Source organism: Pelecanus crispus, chromosome 1 (genome assembly GCF_030463565.1).
Source record: "Pelecanus crispus isolate bPelCri1 chromosome 1, bPelCri1.pri, whole genome shotgun sequence".
Taxonomy (NCBI): Eukaryota; Metazoa; Chordata; class Aves; order Pelecaniformes; family Pelecanidae; genus Pelecanus; species Pelecanus crispus.
Window position 1 is genome coordinate 195,641,784 of NC_134643.1, and position 17,580 is coordinate 195,659,363.

General features: G+C 40.9%; 1 protein-coding gene across 4 annotated transcripts in view; it reads left to right on the plus strand.

Moving 5' to 3' along the window:
* The window catches only part of FNDC3A (fibronectin type III domain containing 3A), a 130,167-nt gene that overhangs the window by 74,830 nt on the left and 37,757 nt on the right, over positions 1-17,580 (plus strand). For 3 of the 4 annotated variants that reach the window (XM_075727820.1, XM_075727818.1, XM_075727821.1), the window contains exons 5-7: positions 2,595-2,832; positions 5,412-5,684; positions 7,751-7,809. In XM_075727820.1, the coding sequence (XP_075583935.1) occupies positions 2,595-2,832; positions 5,412-5,684; positions 7,751-7,809 (570 nt within the window). The remainder of the gene's footprint in view (positions 1-2,594; positions 2,833-5,411; positions 5,685-7,750; positions 7,810-17,580) is intronic. The other variant, XM_075727822.1, reaches the window with a different exon arrangement.

Sequence of the window (17,580 nt, forward strand, 5' to 3'; positions counted from 1 at the left end):
GGTTTACTCAACCAAACAGGCCTATGCCAGAACTACATGTTTTGCTAGCACAATTAGGATAATAGATAGCTTGTTTACTTTTTTTAACTTAAAATTATATACTTGACATGATGCTCTTACTGCTTTTTGCAGGGTAGCTGTCTGGTGGAGGCCTACTATTGAGTTGATGTTTGATTTAGAGGCACAGTTACAGACTTGTCAAACTTCATTTTACACTATTAAACTTAAGGTCCCTGCTGCTATGAATTGGGTATCTATTTCTGAGTTACTTAGGCTATTAGCAGACCCAAGAAAACAAATAAATTATAAACTAAGTAGCTTGGATTTTTTATGGAAGCTGCTTCCTGCATAATCTGAATCTGCTCATAAATTCATGATAAATTGCAGGTTTTTGTGTGTAAGCAAAAGGACTTAAATACTTAAAACTATGTTTCAGTGTTCATTGGACAGCAGAAGTTCTAGTCGTATTTACTGCTGTTAATATATCCTGCCTTTAGATACCACACAGCTATGATTGCACAGATATGAAGAGTGTTGTCTTTAGTGAAATTAGTCTTTCCCAATGAGGGATAATTTCTGTATACTGAAAATAGCCCATTTTTTTAAAGTCGCACCATATGTATGTATTTTAAAGCTGTGTGCACTTAGGTCATTTATATTAATTTCCAGCTCTCTATTTATGTAAGTAAGGTGGGATCAGCTCCATTGTGTACATACTTTTATGTCTTCTGAATGTTACTGCGTATGCATAGGGATCTTCATTCTACCATTACACCAGAAGCATACAGCTGTGTCTATATAACGGTCTTTCTCAGTACAATAGTGAAGTTTTGAAACAATTTCCTAGACCAACCTCACTTACCTTGCATTGGTTCAGCTAGCAGGATAATTTTGGGGTGTACAAATTAGATTGCTGTCAGAGAAAACAGAAGCAGAAGCTCTGTTCCAGATGTACCAGATGCACACCAACCCCTAACGGAGACATGATAAAACCAATGATTGATTCCACAAGCAGCTTTCTGTTGTGCACTTGGTGGAAGTGTTCACACCAGGGCATGGGACTAAATCTAGCCAAGCATAATACTCTTAAGCTTAAGCAGTGGAGTTGAAAGCAGCTTGGCGCTAAGTGCTTTGATTTATTGATCTGCTCCTGTTGTACCAGGTTACTCATGGGTGTATGTGTACATGTCCCCACCTCATTTCAAATGTCAGTGAAAACTTAGGTCATAGGGTTGCCTTGTCCCCTGCTTTTGAATGTAGTCACGATATACCAGATTCCTTTCTTCTTCTCCCCCTTTTCTGGATAAATATTTCATCTGAAAACTTGTATTGCAGTCTGTGCCGTGGCATTATTTTACAGCATTTTACTAGGAAGTGGAGAACAATTTGTTTGTTGGCATCCCAGACACTGAATTCTTGACACCACAATTACATACAAGTCAAATTATGCCAAGATCATCTCTAGATACTACCAACAGTCATGTATTTTTGTGGATTTACTGCTAGTGATATGAACATCTAGAGAGGATCATGATGGCAGTCTTCCCTGTCTGTGATGTGCTTCAGGGAGGGACCCCTGTTTCTGGTCCAGTTGATGACCAGCCCTTGTTTAGTGAAGAGCATTTTCTGCTTCAGTACTTTGTACCTTTGTGCTTTCTGCTCTCCACCAGATCCCTACATGCTACAGACCCCAGACGTGCTACATGTACCGTGCACAGCACATTTCAGCTCCCTGCATCTTACATGATCACGCTTCTTCTCATCATGGGATTGCATATGCTGCTTTTGTTTCTTTGAACCTCTAGCAACATCACTAAGGGCTGCACTCGGGTCCCTCAGCAGAAGGCTGTCCTGTCACATCTCCCATTTGCCATTTTTGCACAACAAGCCTCTTTGCACACCAGAGTCTGGCAGAGGCTGCCACAAAGGCCCCTGTTTTCTGAGCAGCATGTGGCTTCCTTCAGGGTGCAAGACAGCTGGGGGGGGGGGCACGGGATCTTTTTAAAGACTACTTTGAGTTGTGAAGGAGTCTTGAGAGGGCTGACTACCATCCTGTTAGGTTTTTTTGCTTGATGCAGATGATGGCTGCTGCTCGCTGACAGGTGCAGTATGGCAAGTGCCTCCTGGGTTAGTGTTGGTGGACTGAGTTGGGCACAGAGCAAAGACCAGACACTGTGGGGCGTTTTCTCACCATTTATGTGGAGTGAGGTCTGTCCACCCACCAAATCACTTCTAGGGAACAATCTAGTTGTTATACTGCAGAACTTTGTGAATGAGGGTGGAAACAGGACCCTGGGGAGAAGCTAGGCTCATGCCATAAATATACCTGGTTGTTTATAAGATGTTGTTATCGTCAAGATTATTTTTAACAGTGTTTTTCCCCATAGCATTGCGAAATCAATGGCACCGTTGCAGTTAATGCACTTAACGTACATAGCCCTTTAATTGTCCTATCTTTTTTTTCTTATGCTCTCCTGTTTTCCTTTTCTCAAATTTAAGGGTTTTCCTGTTCATAGTTTCATTTAAGTATCTATAGAAACATACGTTTCAGACTGTCATTTCTCTTTTGGTGCATGGTCTCTCTCACTGTACAGGTTATTGAGGATAATGGTGTTCGAAGGGTTGTGGTGGTTCCCCAGGCTCCAGAATTTCATCCTGGTGGTCACGCAGTGATACACAGGCCTCCGCACCCCCCAATGCCTGGCTTCCTTCCTCTTCCAGCCATGATACACCCTCCACCACGTCATATATACTCACCTGTGACCGGAGCCGGTGACATGGCAACACAGTACATTCCACAGTATCACACCTCACAAGTATATGGGGATCTGGGTAAGTAGCTTATCAAATATTGCAAGTTCTGTCAAAGGAAATAATGCTCTACTTATTTCCAGCATCTGTTAATGCTGATGTATGGGCTTTATCAAGGACAACTTATAGCTTGAATGGGAGCTATACGCAAAGTCTTACGAGAATACCAGTCTTGTTTTTACTGAAGCTTATTATTCCAGAAGAAGTTCTTCTCATTAATTTGACTTGGCTATTCAGTGATCCATTAAACATACGGATTATTTCTTATGTGTATCAGTGATAGATTCGCCCAGGAGAGCAATGCAGGAAGTGTTTGTAGTGATTCAGTTGATGCCTTCCCGTGAGATTAAATGTTTAAATCCATACCTGAGCACTGTTCTGAGGTCTCGTGTCTTGCAGGTATCCTGTTTGAAGCATGAAACAGGAGTTCTTAGTATTGATTATGAAAAAAAGATTGCTATTTTTCATAATACTGTATGCATTTAGTCCAATGCCTGTACTGAAGTCCAAGTTGAGTAATCAGGTGCCGCCAACCTCAACTTAATACTGCAGTTGAAATTGTCTTTGGTAATGCTATTGACATCTGCTTTTAATACTGTTTAGTGGCAAAGTGTATGTGTCGCTAACTCAGGCGTTGGGTTCTTAGATTAATATTTGCATTTCTGGTAGACTTGCTTTTCTTTAGATAGATTTCTGCTATAAAGCAGGTGCCGACCTTGAAAGACTTTCAGAGAGCAGTGCCAGGTTGCTGTTTTTAGAGAAAGAAGCTAGAAGCTATGGAGGAGGAGCCTAAACACAGCTTTGTCATGTCGCTGTAGATGTGTAGATTCTCAGTGTTCTATGATACCACTAAAATAATCTAAAAATGTCCTCCATATAGTTACTGTGCTTAAATAGTCATGATGTACAAAGCCATCAGATAAGAATATACCAATGTCTTGATCTTGCTGGACTTCTTAGTGTTTCTGTATTCTTAAGCTGTACTTTATTTCTTCCTTGCACTAATTTGATAACAGTACATTATTTTATTCTCTTTGGGTGCTTATTTATAGTTTTATTAATGTCTTGGTTTCCCGTAGATGGCAGTTGTTTGCTTTTAGTTTGCTAAATGAAGAGATTGGAGTATGATAATTAAATGCATAAAAGATAAAGGATACTTCTTAATGGAATAATATTTTTGAGATTTCTGCTGCTAAGTTATATCCCTTTAAATATGAATTCAGTGATAATGTGCTAAACTGTTAATGTTAAAAAAATGGATGAAGTGGGATTCTTTGATTATGCTTTGTTTTAAATATGTATGTAAGATGTCCTTGGATTTAGGGAATTAGAGGACTAGGGATGCTTTAATTTGTTACATGTTTGCTACAAATTTTGTATTTAATTCTGGACCGCTGATTTTGGCTACGGCTTTCAGAAGTGAAAGCCTATGGTTAGGCTCCTATATGAGGAATCTGAATTTAAGAGTTAAAAAAAAACCCAGAAGCGCTTAGACCGTGGTAGTTCTCTAACAAGAGCACCTAAATCTCTAATGGTAGTGAAAATCAAATTTCTAAATAGTCACAGCTGATCTAGTAGTCCTCTGTCAAATTTTCTGGGAATTAAGCTGACCTAAAAAACGAGAAACTGGAAAGTTCTCTAGTTTTGTGATTTTATCCTTCTTGCAAGGAAGTTTTTGTTTGATCTTGTTTTCTGTACTTCCTAGCACATAAGGAATGACAAATAATGAATTTCATTCTTCAGAGTGAGTGATCCAACTTACCTGAAAATGGACAAATTCTGCGCTGGTTTTGAAGGATATGTTTTTTTGAAAGCTCTCATCATTTATCATAGATAGGGTTACACCGAGAGAAGAGTTGGTGGCATGTGGTACACTGTTTTAAAGTCTCAGTAAGTTTTTTCTAAGCATAAAGATGAAATCGATAAAAATGTTAGAACTGGACAGAAAAATTCACTGATCTGCAGTTTAATTTTTTTCATTGGTCTGGTACTGACTTTTTTCCAAAGCCACATTCTGACTTAGAGATGGGACTTTGGTGATACTGCAGCAATGCCTTGGGTTACTTGTACAGGAATAGTGTACCTACAAGACCCAGCCATACTATCTTCAGTCTCTTAGTGTCTTTCAGTTGCCCTGTGCTTTTGTGGGTTTTTTCCCTGTTGATTTCTCCTGAAGTACCATGAAAGTAATAGAGCTGTAGTTGCATTCCAAAACTTAAAACTTCTGTATTTTTTACTCAGCATGAGAGCAAACCTCCTCCCATGTAATCATGTAATCAAGTAGCACATTTTTTCTGTGTTGACTTTATCCTGTACCTTACAGCTCAAGGAAGATTATAGAAACTTTTTAAGAATAATTTTTAAGTAGAAAAAAGATGTGGGAAGGAAAGATCTCACTTTCTCCCCTAACGTGTCGTTAATGTCCAATTAGCGTGTCTTAGTTTACCTGCTGGAAAACTTCAGTTTTCCAGTAGGAGTAGAGATGTAATTTTACAAACTAGCGTGCACTTAGTGAACATAACATTTTTTAAAAGATTTTTAATTACATTCTGTTCTTAGTGATTATTTTTAATTTTTTTCTTCTTTACTTTCATTTACAGATACTCTGCCTGCTCATGGAAGATCCAACTTTAGAGACGAAAGGTCTAGTAAAACATATGAAAGGTTACAAAAAAAATTAAAAGATCGACATGGAACTCAGAAGGATAAGTTAAACAGTCCTCCATCGTCTCCTCAGAAATGTCCTTCTCCTACAAGTGAACATAATGGACTTACAAAAGGACAGGATGCAGCTGGTATAAGCACAGCTTCTACCAAAAGCAAGTCTTTGGGTAAAGGAAAAAGCAATTCTCAGACGGACACAGAAGTAGAAGGTAAGTGTTAACAAAAATTATATGTATATATATAATGCAAGTCCAATGTCTGGCTGAGCATAACATTTGTAGATAGGACACCGCACTGACAGTCTTGAAGTTGAGTAGTAGCCCGTAACTGCCCTGACTTACATAGAATGGAGTTAAGGGCAATCATCCCCCTCCTCATATTGGAACGATGGGCCTAAGAGAACAAAGCTACTGACATGCAAGTCTCCATGTAGATTTGAGCAAATCTTATTAGTCATACTTCATAACACTGTTTAAAGAAAAATCTGTGCTTTGTCCATAGTTGTTGGTGCTTACATTTTGAGGAATCACTGAATGTTGATGGCCTGGTTGGTATTGCGGCAAACATGAAAGAACCAGGTGTCTGTAACAGGAAACCTACATTCAACTTGTTGAAGAGGAATATTTTTTAAAAGAGATACTGTTGTTATATGAAGTTCACGTAATGCCTGTCCCTACCAACTCATTATTGAAAGGCCTTTGTAGAAAAAGACTGGTCCTCACACTAGTCCATCTGTGTTCATGTTTTCTAAGGCACTACCATGGAGAGTATGTTTATTATTAATATCAAAGCTTGTGATATCATAAATTGACTGAATTCACTCAGTCTTGGTCAGAGAGTCGTTGTCGAATCTGATGATGTGTCACGATGCAACTTTCAGGTTGCTGGCATAGCACTTCAGATTCAGAACATAATGTCAAAGACTTGACATCATGATGCCAAGTACAATTTTCTCAGAATAGGGAGTTGTAACTAGTGATGCTGAGGGAAACAAACCATGGTTTTCTCAACTCATTGAAGTTTGCTTTGAGATGATGATTTTGTGCCAATGTATATTAGATTGCTGTAGACCAAAAGGAATGTGAAGAAAGTATGTTTAACTAAGACCAGGAAATCTCAACCTAAAAGAGATGTTTAAAAGCATGTGTAGATAATACCCTGTGAAAGCTTACTACCAAGGGATGCCTTTGAGATACAACCTGAATTCAGAAGCTGGGAACTGTTGCTCCAAACCTAAATGAATACTTGTCACTGTAGTTCCAGAGTGGCATTTGTCTTGGCTTCAGTTTACTTTCTGTTAGTTGGTATTTATCTGTGAGCTAACTTTACCAAGGCACAGGTGATAAAATGCACTGTTGCTTACATATGTTACAAAAATTATGTTAATGACTCCTTAGAAGTATTTTGTATGAAAAATGGAAAAGTCTACTTTTCAAAATTATTTATTTCAGGAGACATTTTGAAGAATTATATACTATGACTTAGACTTGTGATAACAAACAGAAGTCAGAAATGCATTTAATTAGTTATAAACTTAGAAACAGAAAGTTGTAAATAGATTTGACGTGTTTAAAAGAATTTTATCAGGCTTTGTTTTTATTATATTTTTCTGTTTAGTTTAAGGCAGGTTAAGTGAATTAAAAATGCCTGGCCACACCTTCAAAACTGAGTAACCTATTCACTTACACTATTGAGATAATAAAATTTTACTATTGTGTGAGAGAAAGCACATAAAACACTTTCTATAAACTTACTGAGTTCTCTATAAAGCTCAGCTATACCTTCAGCTGAAGCAAAACACCTTAGATTCTTTCCCTGAGATGTAACCGAAGGCTAAGCTAAGGTTTGCCCTTGCAATTGAGGGAGGCCAACGGTGTTACCAGTAGTCTTCCACATGATGTGCAGTAACCTATTTAAAGTACTGTAACTTGACTGTGTCTATGTCCAAAGAGAAATCTATAGGAGATATCTCAGCCAAGAGCTTAAGTTCTCCAGAGCAGTAGTTTGTTTAAAGTTACACATTAATAAAAGATAACCAGACTTTCTGTATTCCATTAAATCATAGAACAGATTTAGAAATGATTTGATATGAACAACTTCTTTGGGACCTTTTTTGGTTTTATGTTGCTCTAGATGAATGCAAGTTGGCAAGGTGTTCTATTTTTTACGTACTTTAGTCTATGTGTAGTTGTTGAGTTTGAAGAACTATTTCACTGTAAAGTCACTGAACAATATTCATGGGTACTTTTTGTTTGCTTTGATTTTGTTTTTTAAGAAAAGGATGAAGAAACAAAAGCACTTGAAGCACTTCTTTCTAATATAGCCAAGCCAGTGGTAAGTAAATAAAGCTTTCCGTAAAATCAGAATGTATCTGTTGCTAGTTTATACAGTTACACCTCCTTTTCTCTTTCTGAGTTTAAAGGGTCTTTCACTTCCCACACTGAAGAAAACTCACTTAACTTCCAGTCACTGAAACGTAAATGACCGAAGTAACTTTTGGTATATTAACATTTATGAAGCTAAAATTGTTGTGATACTTACTATGTGGAATTCTTCTTCTTGGCCACTCTGTGAAATATCAGTATTTACAGAATTATAAAAAATATGTATAGAAAGAGTTTGTAACGTTGCCACTAACATAATGATGATGCTTAACATAGGATGATGCTTAACATTGTGTCTCACTTTAAAATCTGTTCTCAATTTCCTGTAACATTACTTAGTTTTAACTGTTCAGGAAACAATTTTATGCACCGGCTGTCTCTAGGCATGAGAGATACCTGGTGATGTTTTGGAAGCCTCACCAAAAATTAAGTTTTGAGAATCTTACTTGAAAAGTAAAGAAAAACCGTGGTAGATTTCTCTTTAAAGATATCTGGCACCTGCAGGGAAGGGAGACATAAAATTCACCAAGGAAGGTGACTGTCAGTAGTGAGCTTCTGACTTACCTGCTTGAAAATCGACCTGTTTCTTTTCAGTTTGTAAAACTGTAATTCATAACCTCTGTGTAGAGACTCTTTAAAGCACCGTTGCCCAATTTAGCAGTTTCTTGCCTTTTAGAACAGGCCTGTGTTCTTTTCTTTCATCATCTGGACCTTCCCTGGTCCTAACCTTTCTGTGAGGATTTACACAGCTTTTCCAAAAATCTGCACTTCAATCCTCAGTCCACCAGCTTGCTTGAATAAAAAGTCTGTGTTCTCTACTGTAAACTACAAAAAGTCCATGCAACTGAAACTCCAGGAGGAGCTTCCCATGGGTTTGTCCAGTCAGCTACTTCCTCCATAATGAGTTACTCTGCTTTTTATCCTTTGTCAGTCCTTAGCTTAGCACACCACAGATGTGCACGCAGTCACACACACGCTTCACATAACTAATAAAGAAGAGAAAACTTTTATGGAAGGAAGGACGTACAGAGAAAAGAAGATGAAGAAGTAAAAAGAGTCAGATGGAATAATCATTGGGCTTCCAACATTGCCATTTATCAGCTACATACCTTCTCCACTTCACCTCCCAGACAACCTGGCCCCGGTTTTAGTGCCCCCGTCTTGATTCTTCTTTCATATGTTGCTTTACAGCCTGGTGAGGAGAGGCTGAGAGAGCTGAGACTATTTAGCCTGCAGAAGAGAAGACTCAGAGGGAATCTTACCAGTGTATGTAGATATATCTGCAGGACGAGTGCAAAGAGGATGGAGCCAGGCCCTTTTCAGTGTGCCCAGAGTCAGGACCAGGGGCAATGATGAAACACAGGAGGTTCCCTCTGAACATCAGGAAACACTTTTTTACTGTGAGGATTACTGAGCACTGGCACAGGTTGCCCAGAGGGTTTGTGGAGTCTCCCTCCTTGGAGGTACTGAAAAGCTGTCTGGACATGGTTCTGGGCAGCTGGCTCTAGGTGACCCTGCTTGAGCAAGAGGGTTGGACCAGATGACCTCCAGGGGTCCCTTCTAACCTCAACCATCTTGTGATTCCGCGGTGCTCCAAGGGCTGAGTAGGTATTGTAATTACAGAGGAAGTCCTGAATGCTTGGCATCCTGCCGTGTCCAAGCATCAGAATGGGCTGACATCTTTGGTGCCGCTGTGTCTTTGGTGGCTAAGCAGCATGGACGTGGAAGCTGTCTGAATCATACCCTATAAGAAAGGGTTGAGAAAGCTGAGATGAAGAAATGGAGAGGAGTTAGCTGATCCTAGCTGTTGCTGTGGTGTAGATAGTAGCTGGGACAACCAAGTTCAGGATGACCTTGGCGATCGGAGCTAGTGGAGGGGAGATAAAAAGAATTTTTGGAAAAGAAACTGGGACTGAAAAGAAAGCTTGGGGAGATCAAGGTGTGGGGGAGAAAGAAAGTGAGAGAAGAGACAGCTGTGAAAAGGAGCAGAGGTCCGAAGGACAGTCAAGACTTGAGGGATCCTAAAATAGATGAGGAGTTGAAGATGGGAAAATGAAACTAGGAACAAACAGAATAGTAGGTGTGAACTATTGGAAGAACAAGATAGAGAGCAAGTAGCTTTTCTGTTTGCTGTTTTTACAAGCAGACTGATAATGAAAGGGTGATGGGAGTCTGAATGTCTTGTTAGTAAGACTGAGACTGGTGGGGATAGAGGGCGGCAGTAGCAAGAGACTGCAACTGCCTCAGAAAGATGAAGATTGGTGAGAGAAGGATACCAGAACTTTATTGAGAGACTAAAGGGCCAAAGGTTGGGGTGGAGTAAACAAGGATTACAGACTGGAATGAAGAACTGTTGATTAGGACCAGACTTTGAGAAGCTGGAGAAAAAGGGTCAGAAGGGGTTATGGCTGTAAGAAATGAATGTAAGTCTACACCTGATAGCACTGATTTTTATCCAAGACCTGGAATGTAATCCAGCTTTCCCATATCTCGTCTTTCTTCTGACAGCAAGTACCTGCAAAGTCCTACCAGCAGAGGTTTTGTTTTGCTGCCTGTTGTTTCACTGCACAGCTATGCATCTCCTCTCCACAGATGTTAGCAAACACCTATTACTATCACTCTGTTACATCAAGTAGTAGAGTTGTACAGTGGATCTAAAGGCTCTAGGTTTGCTGTAGGATGATGCTAGAAAGAATTTAAGGCAGTCATTTGCTATTAAAAAACACATATATAAAAAATAGAAATAATATATATTACACACATACTCTAGGAAAATATGTATTAAAATACTGTTAGAAGAATCCTATTCCATTCTCAAAGTGAAGCAGGAAAGATTTCGTACTAATGCTGATCCATTGTGTTCAAGATTACAGTCACCTTTTGGTTTTGGGTTTGTTTTTTTTAAACACAGTAACAAGCTGTTCTTTCTGTGTGGTCACTGACATTTACTGTACAAAACATACCTGCTTTGGGAATGGATCAGGGCTTGTGCAGCTAACGGGACTGGTGCCTGACCCCTTTTCGCTCTGAGTCATGAGAGTCTGTCCCAATGAGGGAGCATGTGCCTAGTTTAGCCACATAGTGCATCCGAATGCATGCAGAAACAAATTTTGCTGCAAGATTAGCTTACTGCAAGGTAGTGCTCTCACTGGCGCATGCTGGACAACAGCATTCTAACAGCCCTCAAATCATGAGTGCTTGCTATGCCCTTCTTTGTGAGAATGTGGATGATCCTTTCTATCCTGACTAGAAATAGGGGGTACCAGTTCTCTAGAAGTATGCACAGTCCTCTGCCAGTGGTCAGGGCATACAGGATGCCACCCAAGTCTGGGGTGTCATCCGTGGCTGCATTGCCAAGGGGAATGACAGCTCAGCTTCCTGGGGTGGTTAGAGTGAGACTGTGAGAAGTATGATTGGCAGGTGGTGTCTTCTTGCTATGTTGCTAATGACATACGAAAAAGCAATGGAGTGCCAGTACTGTCTTGTTTTCTTTCACTTCCTTCCACCCTCAACACTCAACCATCCATGCCTTTTAGGCAAGCACACTATTTCCCCTCCGCACCATGTCCTTACTTGAACGTTGTTGCATGTAGCTGTGTGCCTATGAGTAATCTCTTTGCAGACCTCAGAAGACATCACAGGCTTAGGCAGTAGTAGTCTACTAGTCTGCTGCAGACTAGACAGCATACACAAGGCAACAAGCCAAACTTCCAGCACTTGGAGAGGCTTATGCTTTGTGAAGGCAAGGGACTGTCAGGACTGTGGGTGGGTGGAAGACTAGCTGGTGTTGCAGCCTGGGGGAGTGTGACGTGCTAAGAGGAAGGGAGGCTGTGTTACCTACTTAGGCCTTGCAGGATCAGAAGCAATCCTCCCGCAGTTTCTCCAAGGAAACACTTTCCTCGCCCTCCCACAAGTGAACCAGTAGATTGTGTTTTTTCACACCTTTTGTTTGTTGTTCTCATCAGAAATAATACTGCAGGTTTTTGGTTAATGTTTTGCTTGAGGCACTCGCTGTGGGGATTGTGCCATCATGATCTTCCTGGTGGATCATCAACACCCTGTCCCTGGTTGAACTTCAGTGCTGCCATGGGCAATACTGGATACTGGCTGTGGTGGTGATCAGATGATCATACAGGTGCTGTCCAGTACAGCATCTATCTCACCATATCCTGCTCCAGAAAGCCCGGAGTAGTGCTGAAGGCTGTGACCTCTCCTGGGCTGTCCCATGTCTTAATGCCCAGGTACAGGGCATGCACATCTACATCAGGGGGTGGACTCCATGGTGTGCTTTCATTCACACATCTCTTTCAGTTCTGTGCAATATGGGGCACATCAGCTTTGCTGCCTCAACTTCCACTAGTTGTTTTTATGAACATTTTCTTAAACCTTTCCCTGTATGGATCCCCCATCCTTTCATACATGACAGGGTTAAGTCAAGTTGGTAACGTGGTGCTGCCACCAGATGACCCTTCTACTTAGAGAGGTCTTGAACTTTCTATACCCAGATGTAAGTTGGAGTGCTTCTGCACGTTGCAGTATGCTGAGTCCTCAGCGTTTGAGCAGCCTTCACGAGCTGTCATGTCCATTAACCAAATAGCAAAGGAAGCAGAAGAGAAGACAAGGGGACCTGAAAAGGCAAAAGCAAAATGAAGAATGGAGCAGAAGGCTGAGTATTTAATAAAGAGAGGCAATAGGAACTCAGAATTTGAGAGTTGGTGATATAGCATGTAAATCCCTTGGGAGAGCATCATATTTTGTGGTTCATGTGTGTTCTGTGTGTGCTTGTGGGCTTTTAGAATGTGATGCACCTTGCTCACCAGTCAAGTACCTTGTGTCACTGTCTGAATGCAATCCAGTTTGCACATGCTAAAACTGTTTTTTTGTTTGACCCAAGTGGCATGTGTAGTATAGTTAATGAGGAGATTCACTTTTGTGAGCTAGACTGCTAATGAAGACATGCTCATCTCAGTTTCCTCAGTGCTAGGGCCTGATTCAAGTGTTGTACTGTGCTTCGCAGAAGCACACATTGCTCAGAGCTGCAACCAAAATCAATTGCAGCTGCTTGAATAAGCATACAAAGTAGTAACTAATACCATGTTTTCTGAAAAAGCCACTCCTGAGTGTCTCAGGGCACCTAAGTATAGTGAATTCTTCTGATCTTAATCTTTGTTCTTCAAAAATACTTTTTTCCTCCTTATATCGCAGAGATTTTTTTTAATATATGCTAGTGTTTTGTGCTTGAGAACTGATGGGAATTTCTGAAACTTTAGTAATTCTTTTCCATAATAGAGCTCTGGCTATTAAAAGTCAAATGTTGGGATATTATTGAACATCAAAGGTAAATGACAATATTGAATAATTGCTTCTTAATCAACTAGTAATTATTGTCATATGCTTGCATTATGTGAAGCTGGAGTTTTGTGTTAAAATAGTGTATACTGATGTAATCCAGGACTGCCATAGTGCATATACACGAGAGAAAAGTTTTTTACAAGAAATCTTCATTTTAGCAATTCTTAATCTTTTAATACTTTGCTTTTGTCCTTTATTAATAGTCTTGTGAGAAAGAATATAGCTGGACCTAGACTTGTCTTTAAGAATCATTCTCTTAGCTGGAAGTTGAATCTGAAAAGCAGTACCAAATGTTTTATAAATGAGTTGAAAAGGACCTAAATGACATTCTCTGATTCTCTCTTGTCAGTGCTTGCAGCTGTGATTTTTTTTTTTTTTTATTCTTTTGGCAGCTGAGAGTGGTTGAAAATACTCATACACCTGTATGTGGATTTACTGATGTCCTGGTTTTGGCTGGGATAGAGTACATTTTCTTCCTAGTAGCTGGCATAGTGCTGTGTTTTGGATTTAGTAGGAGAAGAATGCTGATAACACGCTGATGTTTTAGTTCTTGCTAAGTAGTGCTTACACTAGGCAAGGACTTTTCAGCTTCCCATGCTCTGCCAGGTGCACAAGAAGCTGAGAGGGAGCATAGCTGGGACAGCTGATCCGAACTGACCAAAGGGTATTCCATACCATATGACATCATTCTCAGTATATAAACTGGGGGGGGTTGGCCGGGGAGCAGCGATCACTGCTTGGGAACTGTCTGGGTATCGGTCAGCATGTGGTGAGCAGTTGCATTGTGCATCACTTGTTTTGTAAACTTGTTTCATTTCTTTGTATATTTTTTAATTTTTTTTTTCCTCTTCCTCTGCTGTCCTATTAAACTGTCTTTATCTCAGCCCACGGGTTTTACTTTGTTTTTTTCCCTGATTCTCTCCCCCATCCCACCGGAGGGGGGATGGTGAGCGAGCGGCTGTGTGGTGCTTAGTTGCCGCCTGGGGTTGAACGGCAACAACTGAGAAGTTCCAGAACTTAGAAAATATGTAACATCACACAGAGTGTAGGTCCAGAAGGAAAACATTGATGTTACTCAGTCCCACTCCTACTGCCTCTCTTCTTTTTGTCCGATTACTGACCTGTCAGACACAAGCTGTATTTCTGGGGACCCCACAGTCCCCCACTCCCGTTCTCTGGGTTTGCAGAAACAAAGAAGGTAGCAGCTTCAGAGGGATTTAGGTGTATGAGGGACAGGGTTGGAAATTATTTCCAGTATTTATACCTGCCAAAGAGTTAAGTGTTGTAACTCTTGTTCTGTTGTTCTGCCCAGGAGCACCTTCTCACAGGCCCTCAGGTACCTGCCTCTTAATGCTTGTTCCGTAAGTAGTTCACTCCTCAGTGCTCCTCAGGAGGGCTTACTAGTTTAGGCTTGCCTTCTTGTAACTTCCTAGTTTAATGCGAGTGTACATGACTGATGGGGAACCAGTGTTTTAAGCTGACCACCTGGTTTATTGCAGACCGCTCAGTTTCACTGGGCACCATCTACTGGGCCCAGTGACTTTGGTGTGGGTTGCAGATTTTCTAGTCCAGCAACAGGGTTATATGTAAGATGGATATGGATTTCTGCCTCATTGCAAATGCAGGATGGAAATGACTGTTAAATGCTTCTTTCTTTCCCATGTTACATTTTACAGTTTTAACTTCTACATCCATCAGTAATAGAGCAGTGCTTGACTTAGAGATTTCCTGATAGATTTTTTTTAATATCTTTTTGTCTTTAATCCTGTTACCTGTTTTTGTTTCATTGACTCTTTTAGCTTCTCATGTAAATTCTGTTAAATCGTAGCTTATTGGCTAACATATTTCTTCCTTTTCCCCATATGCATATGTGTGTATGTGTAAATACTCAGAATTTATATAGTTTTTATACATTACAGCTTTTATGCACCATAAGGATGTCCTCAATTCCCAGCTTCTGTGAATACTTTTCACTTTGCGTTTCTGATCATGTTCAGTTCCACTGATTGTTGCTTTTAGGCTTTGGCAAACTGGCCACAGCAAAGCTTCAGCTCTTCATAATATTCTTTAGTCACATACTCTGTTTACACAAAATAAAACAACCAGAACAACCTACATAGTCACTGATTTTTAGCTTGGTGCATAATAGTGCTTCATTGTGTTATAGTTAGCGTGTTAATGGTTGTCATCTATTATTTTTAGAAGTCTTATGGAAGGTTTACATGAGTTGACCAACAAACATAGCTCTGGGGGAGTAACTCGTGATAACAATTTTTCATCCAGTCAGACACTTAAAGAACACTTCACCCTGTTCTCTGTTTACACTTCTTGGTATATAACAATTTCCACTAATACTCTGGGTTTAATTTTACTAGTCAAAGTCCTGTGAGTTGTCTGTTACTCTGTAGTCTGTAATGTTGTCTTTGATCTCCCTCCCATTCTTCCTGCTCTCTCTGTAGTGAAGAGTTGAAACCTCTAATCTTTTAATGTTCCAATTAAGATGTTATGCCACCTTTCACTCATACCAGCTGCATTACTTCTCCAGTGTAAAAGGACATGGACAGACTAAGATGTATGAAGAGGAATGTAATCTGTCAAGTGTATAAGGCAGTTTGACATTAGTAAAGCATTAGATGGGATGTTACGTGCAGTTCTGGGCAAAGCACTAAAGACAATGAAACAGTAGGAGATAAGGAGAACAGCCAGAATGATCAGAAATTTGGATAAGTGAGGTGAGACACAAATGCGAACAGCCTTCATAGAATCATAGAATGCTTTGGGTTGGAAGGGAACTTTAAAGGTCATCTAGTCCAATGTCCAACCCCCCTGCAATGAGCAGGGACATCTTCAACTAGGTCAGGTTGCTCAGAGCCCCGTCCAACCTGACCTTGAATGTTGCCAGCGATGGGACATCTACCACCACTCTGGGCAACCTGTGCCAGTGTTTCACCACCCTCAGTGTAAAAAATTTCTTCCTTATATCTAGTCTGAATCAACCCTCTTTTAGTTTAAAACCATTATCCCTTGTCCTGTCACACCAGACCCTGCTAAAAAGTCTGTCTCCATCTTTCTTATAAGCCCCCTTTAAGTACTGAAAGGCCACAATAAGGTCTCCTTGCAGCCTTCTCTTCTCTAGGCTGAACAACCCCAACTCTCTCAGCCTGGCCTCGTAGGAGAGGTGCTCCAGCCCTTGGATCATTTTTGTGGCCCTCCTCTGGACCCGCTTCAACAGGTCCATGTCTTTTCTGTACTGAGGGCTCCAGACCTGGACGCAGTATTCCAGGTGGGGTCTCACCGGAGTGGAGTAAAGCAGCAGAACCACCTCCCTCGACCTGCTGGCCACGCTTCTTTTGATGCAGCCCAGGATTCGGTTGGCTTTCTGGGCTGTGGGTGCACATTGTTGGCTCATGTCCAGTTTTTCATCTACCAGTACCCCCAAGTCCTTCTCGGCAGGGCTGCTCTCAATCCCTTCATCCCCCAGCCTGTATTGATACTGGGGGTTGCCCCAACCCAGGTGCACGACCTTGCACTTGATCTTGTTGAACCTCATGAGTTTCACATAGGCCCACTTCTCAAGCTTGTCCGGGTCCCTCTGGATGGCATCCCATCCCTCAGGCGTGTTAGCCATAACACTCAGCTTCGTATCATCTGGAAACTTGTTGAGGGCACACTCAATCCCACTGTCCAAGTCATTGATGAAGATACCAAACAGTACTGGTCCCAGTATGGACCCCTGAGGGACACCACTTGTCACCAGTCTCTGTTTGGACATTAAGTCGTTGACCACTACCCTCTGGATGTGACCATCCAACCAATTCCTCATCCACTGAACAGTCCACCCATCAAATCCATCTCTCTCGAATTTAGAGAGAAGAATGTTGTTGGGGACTGTGACAAAGGCCTTACAGAAGTCCAGATAGACAACATCCATAGCTCTTCCCTTGTCTGCTAAGGACAAGGTAGCTAAACATAGGAATAGATCATCTTAACAGTGGACCTACCAGTCCTGGAACATAGTAGGTCCTCCAGGAAACTACACTTCTTTCCTTCAGTACGCCCTGCCACTTTCTGTAACCCAGGAGGAAGGGATTAAGATTGTCTGAGAGGGAACTTTTACCACCCCAGGTGCTTCCCACAAATCTGAAGACTGCCAGAAATGCTAGAATTGTACTGGGGTGGTTGTAGTTAGTGTTAGTGTAGTTTGTGACCCCATCAAGATTATAGTGCAATTTCTCTTACCAAACTTTGAATTGTGTTTCCAAGAACTTGAGTGGGTAATCTTACTAGTGTTTGATCTCTTTCAGGATGTGATGTATAGTCCCGTTAGCATAGGAGGGCTTAGTGATATTATTTCCAAGACATTGAGGCT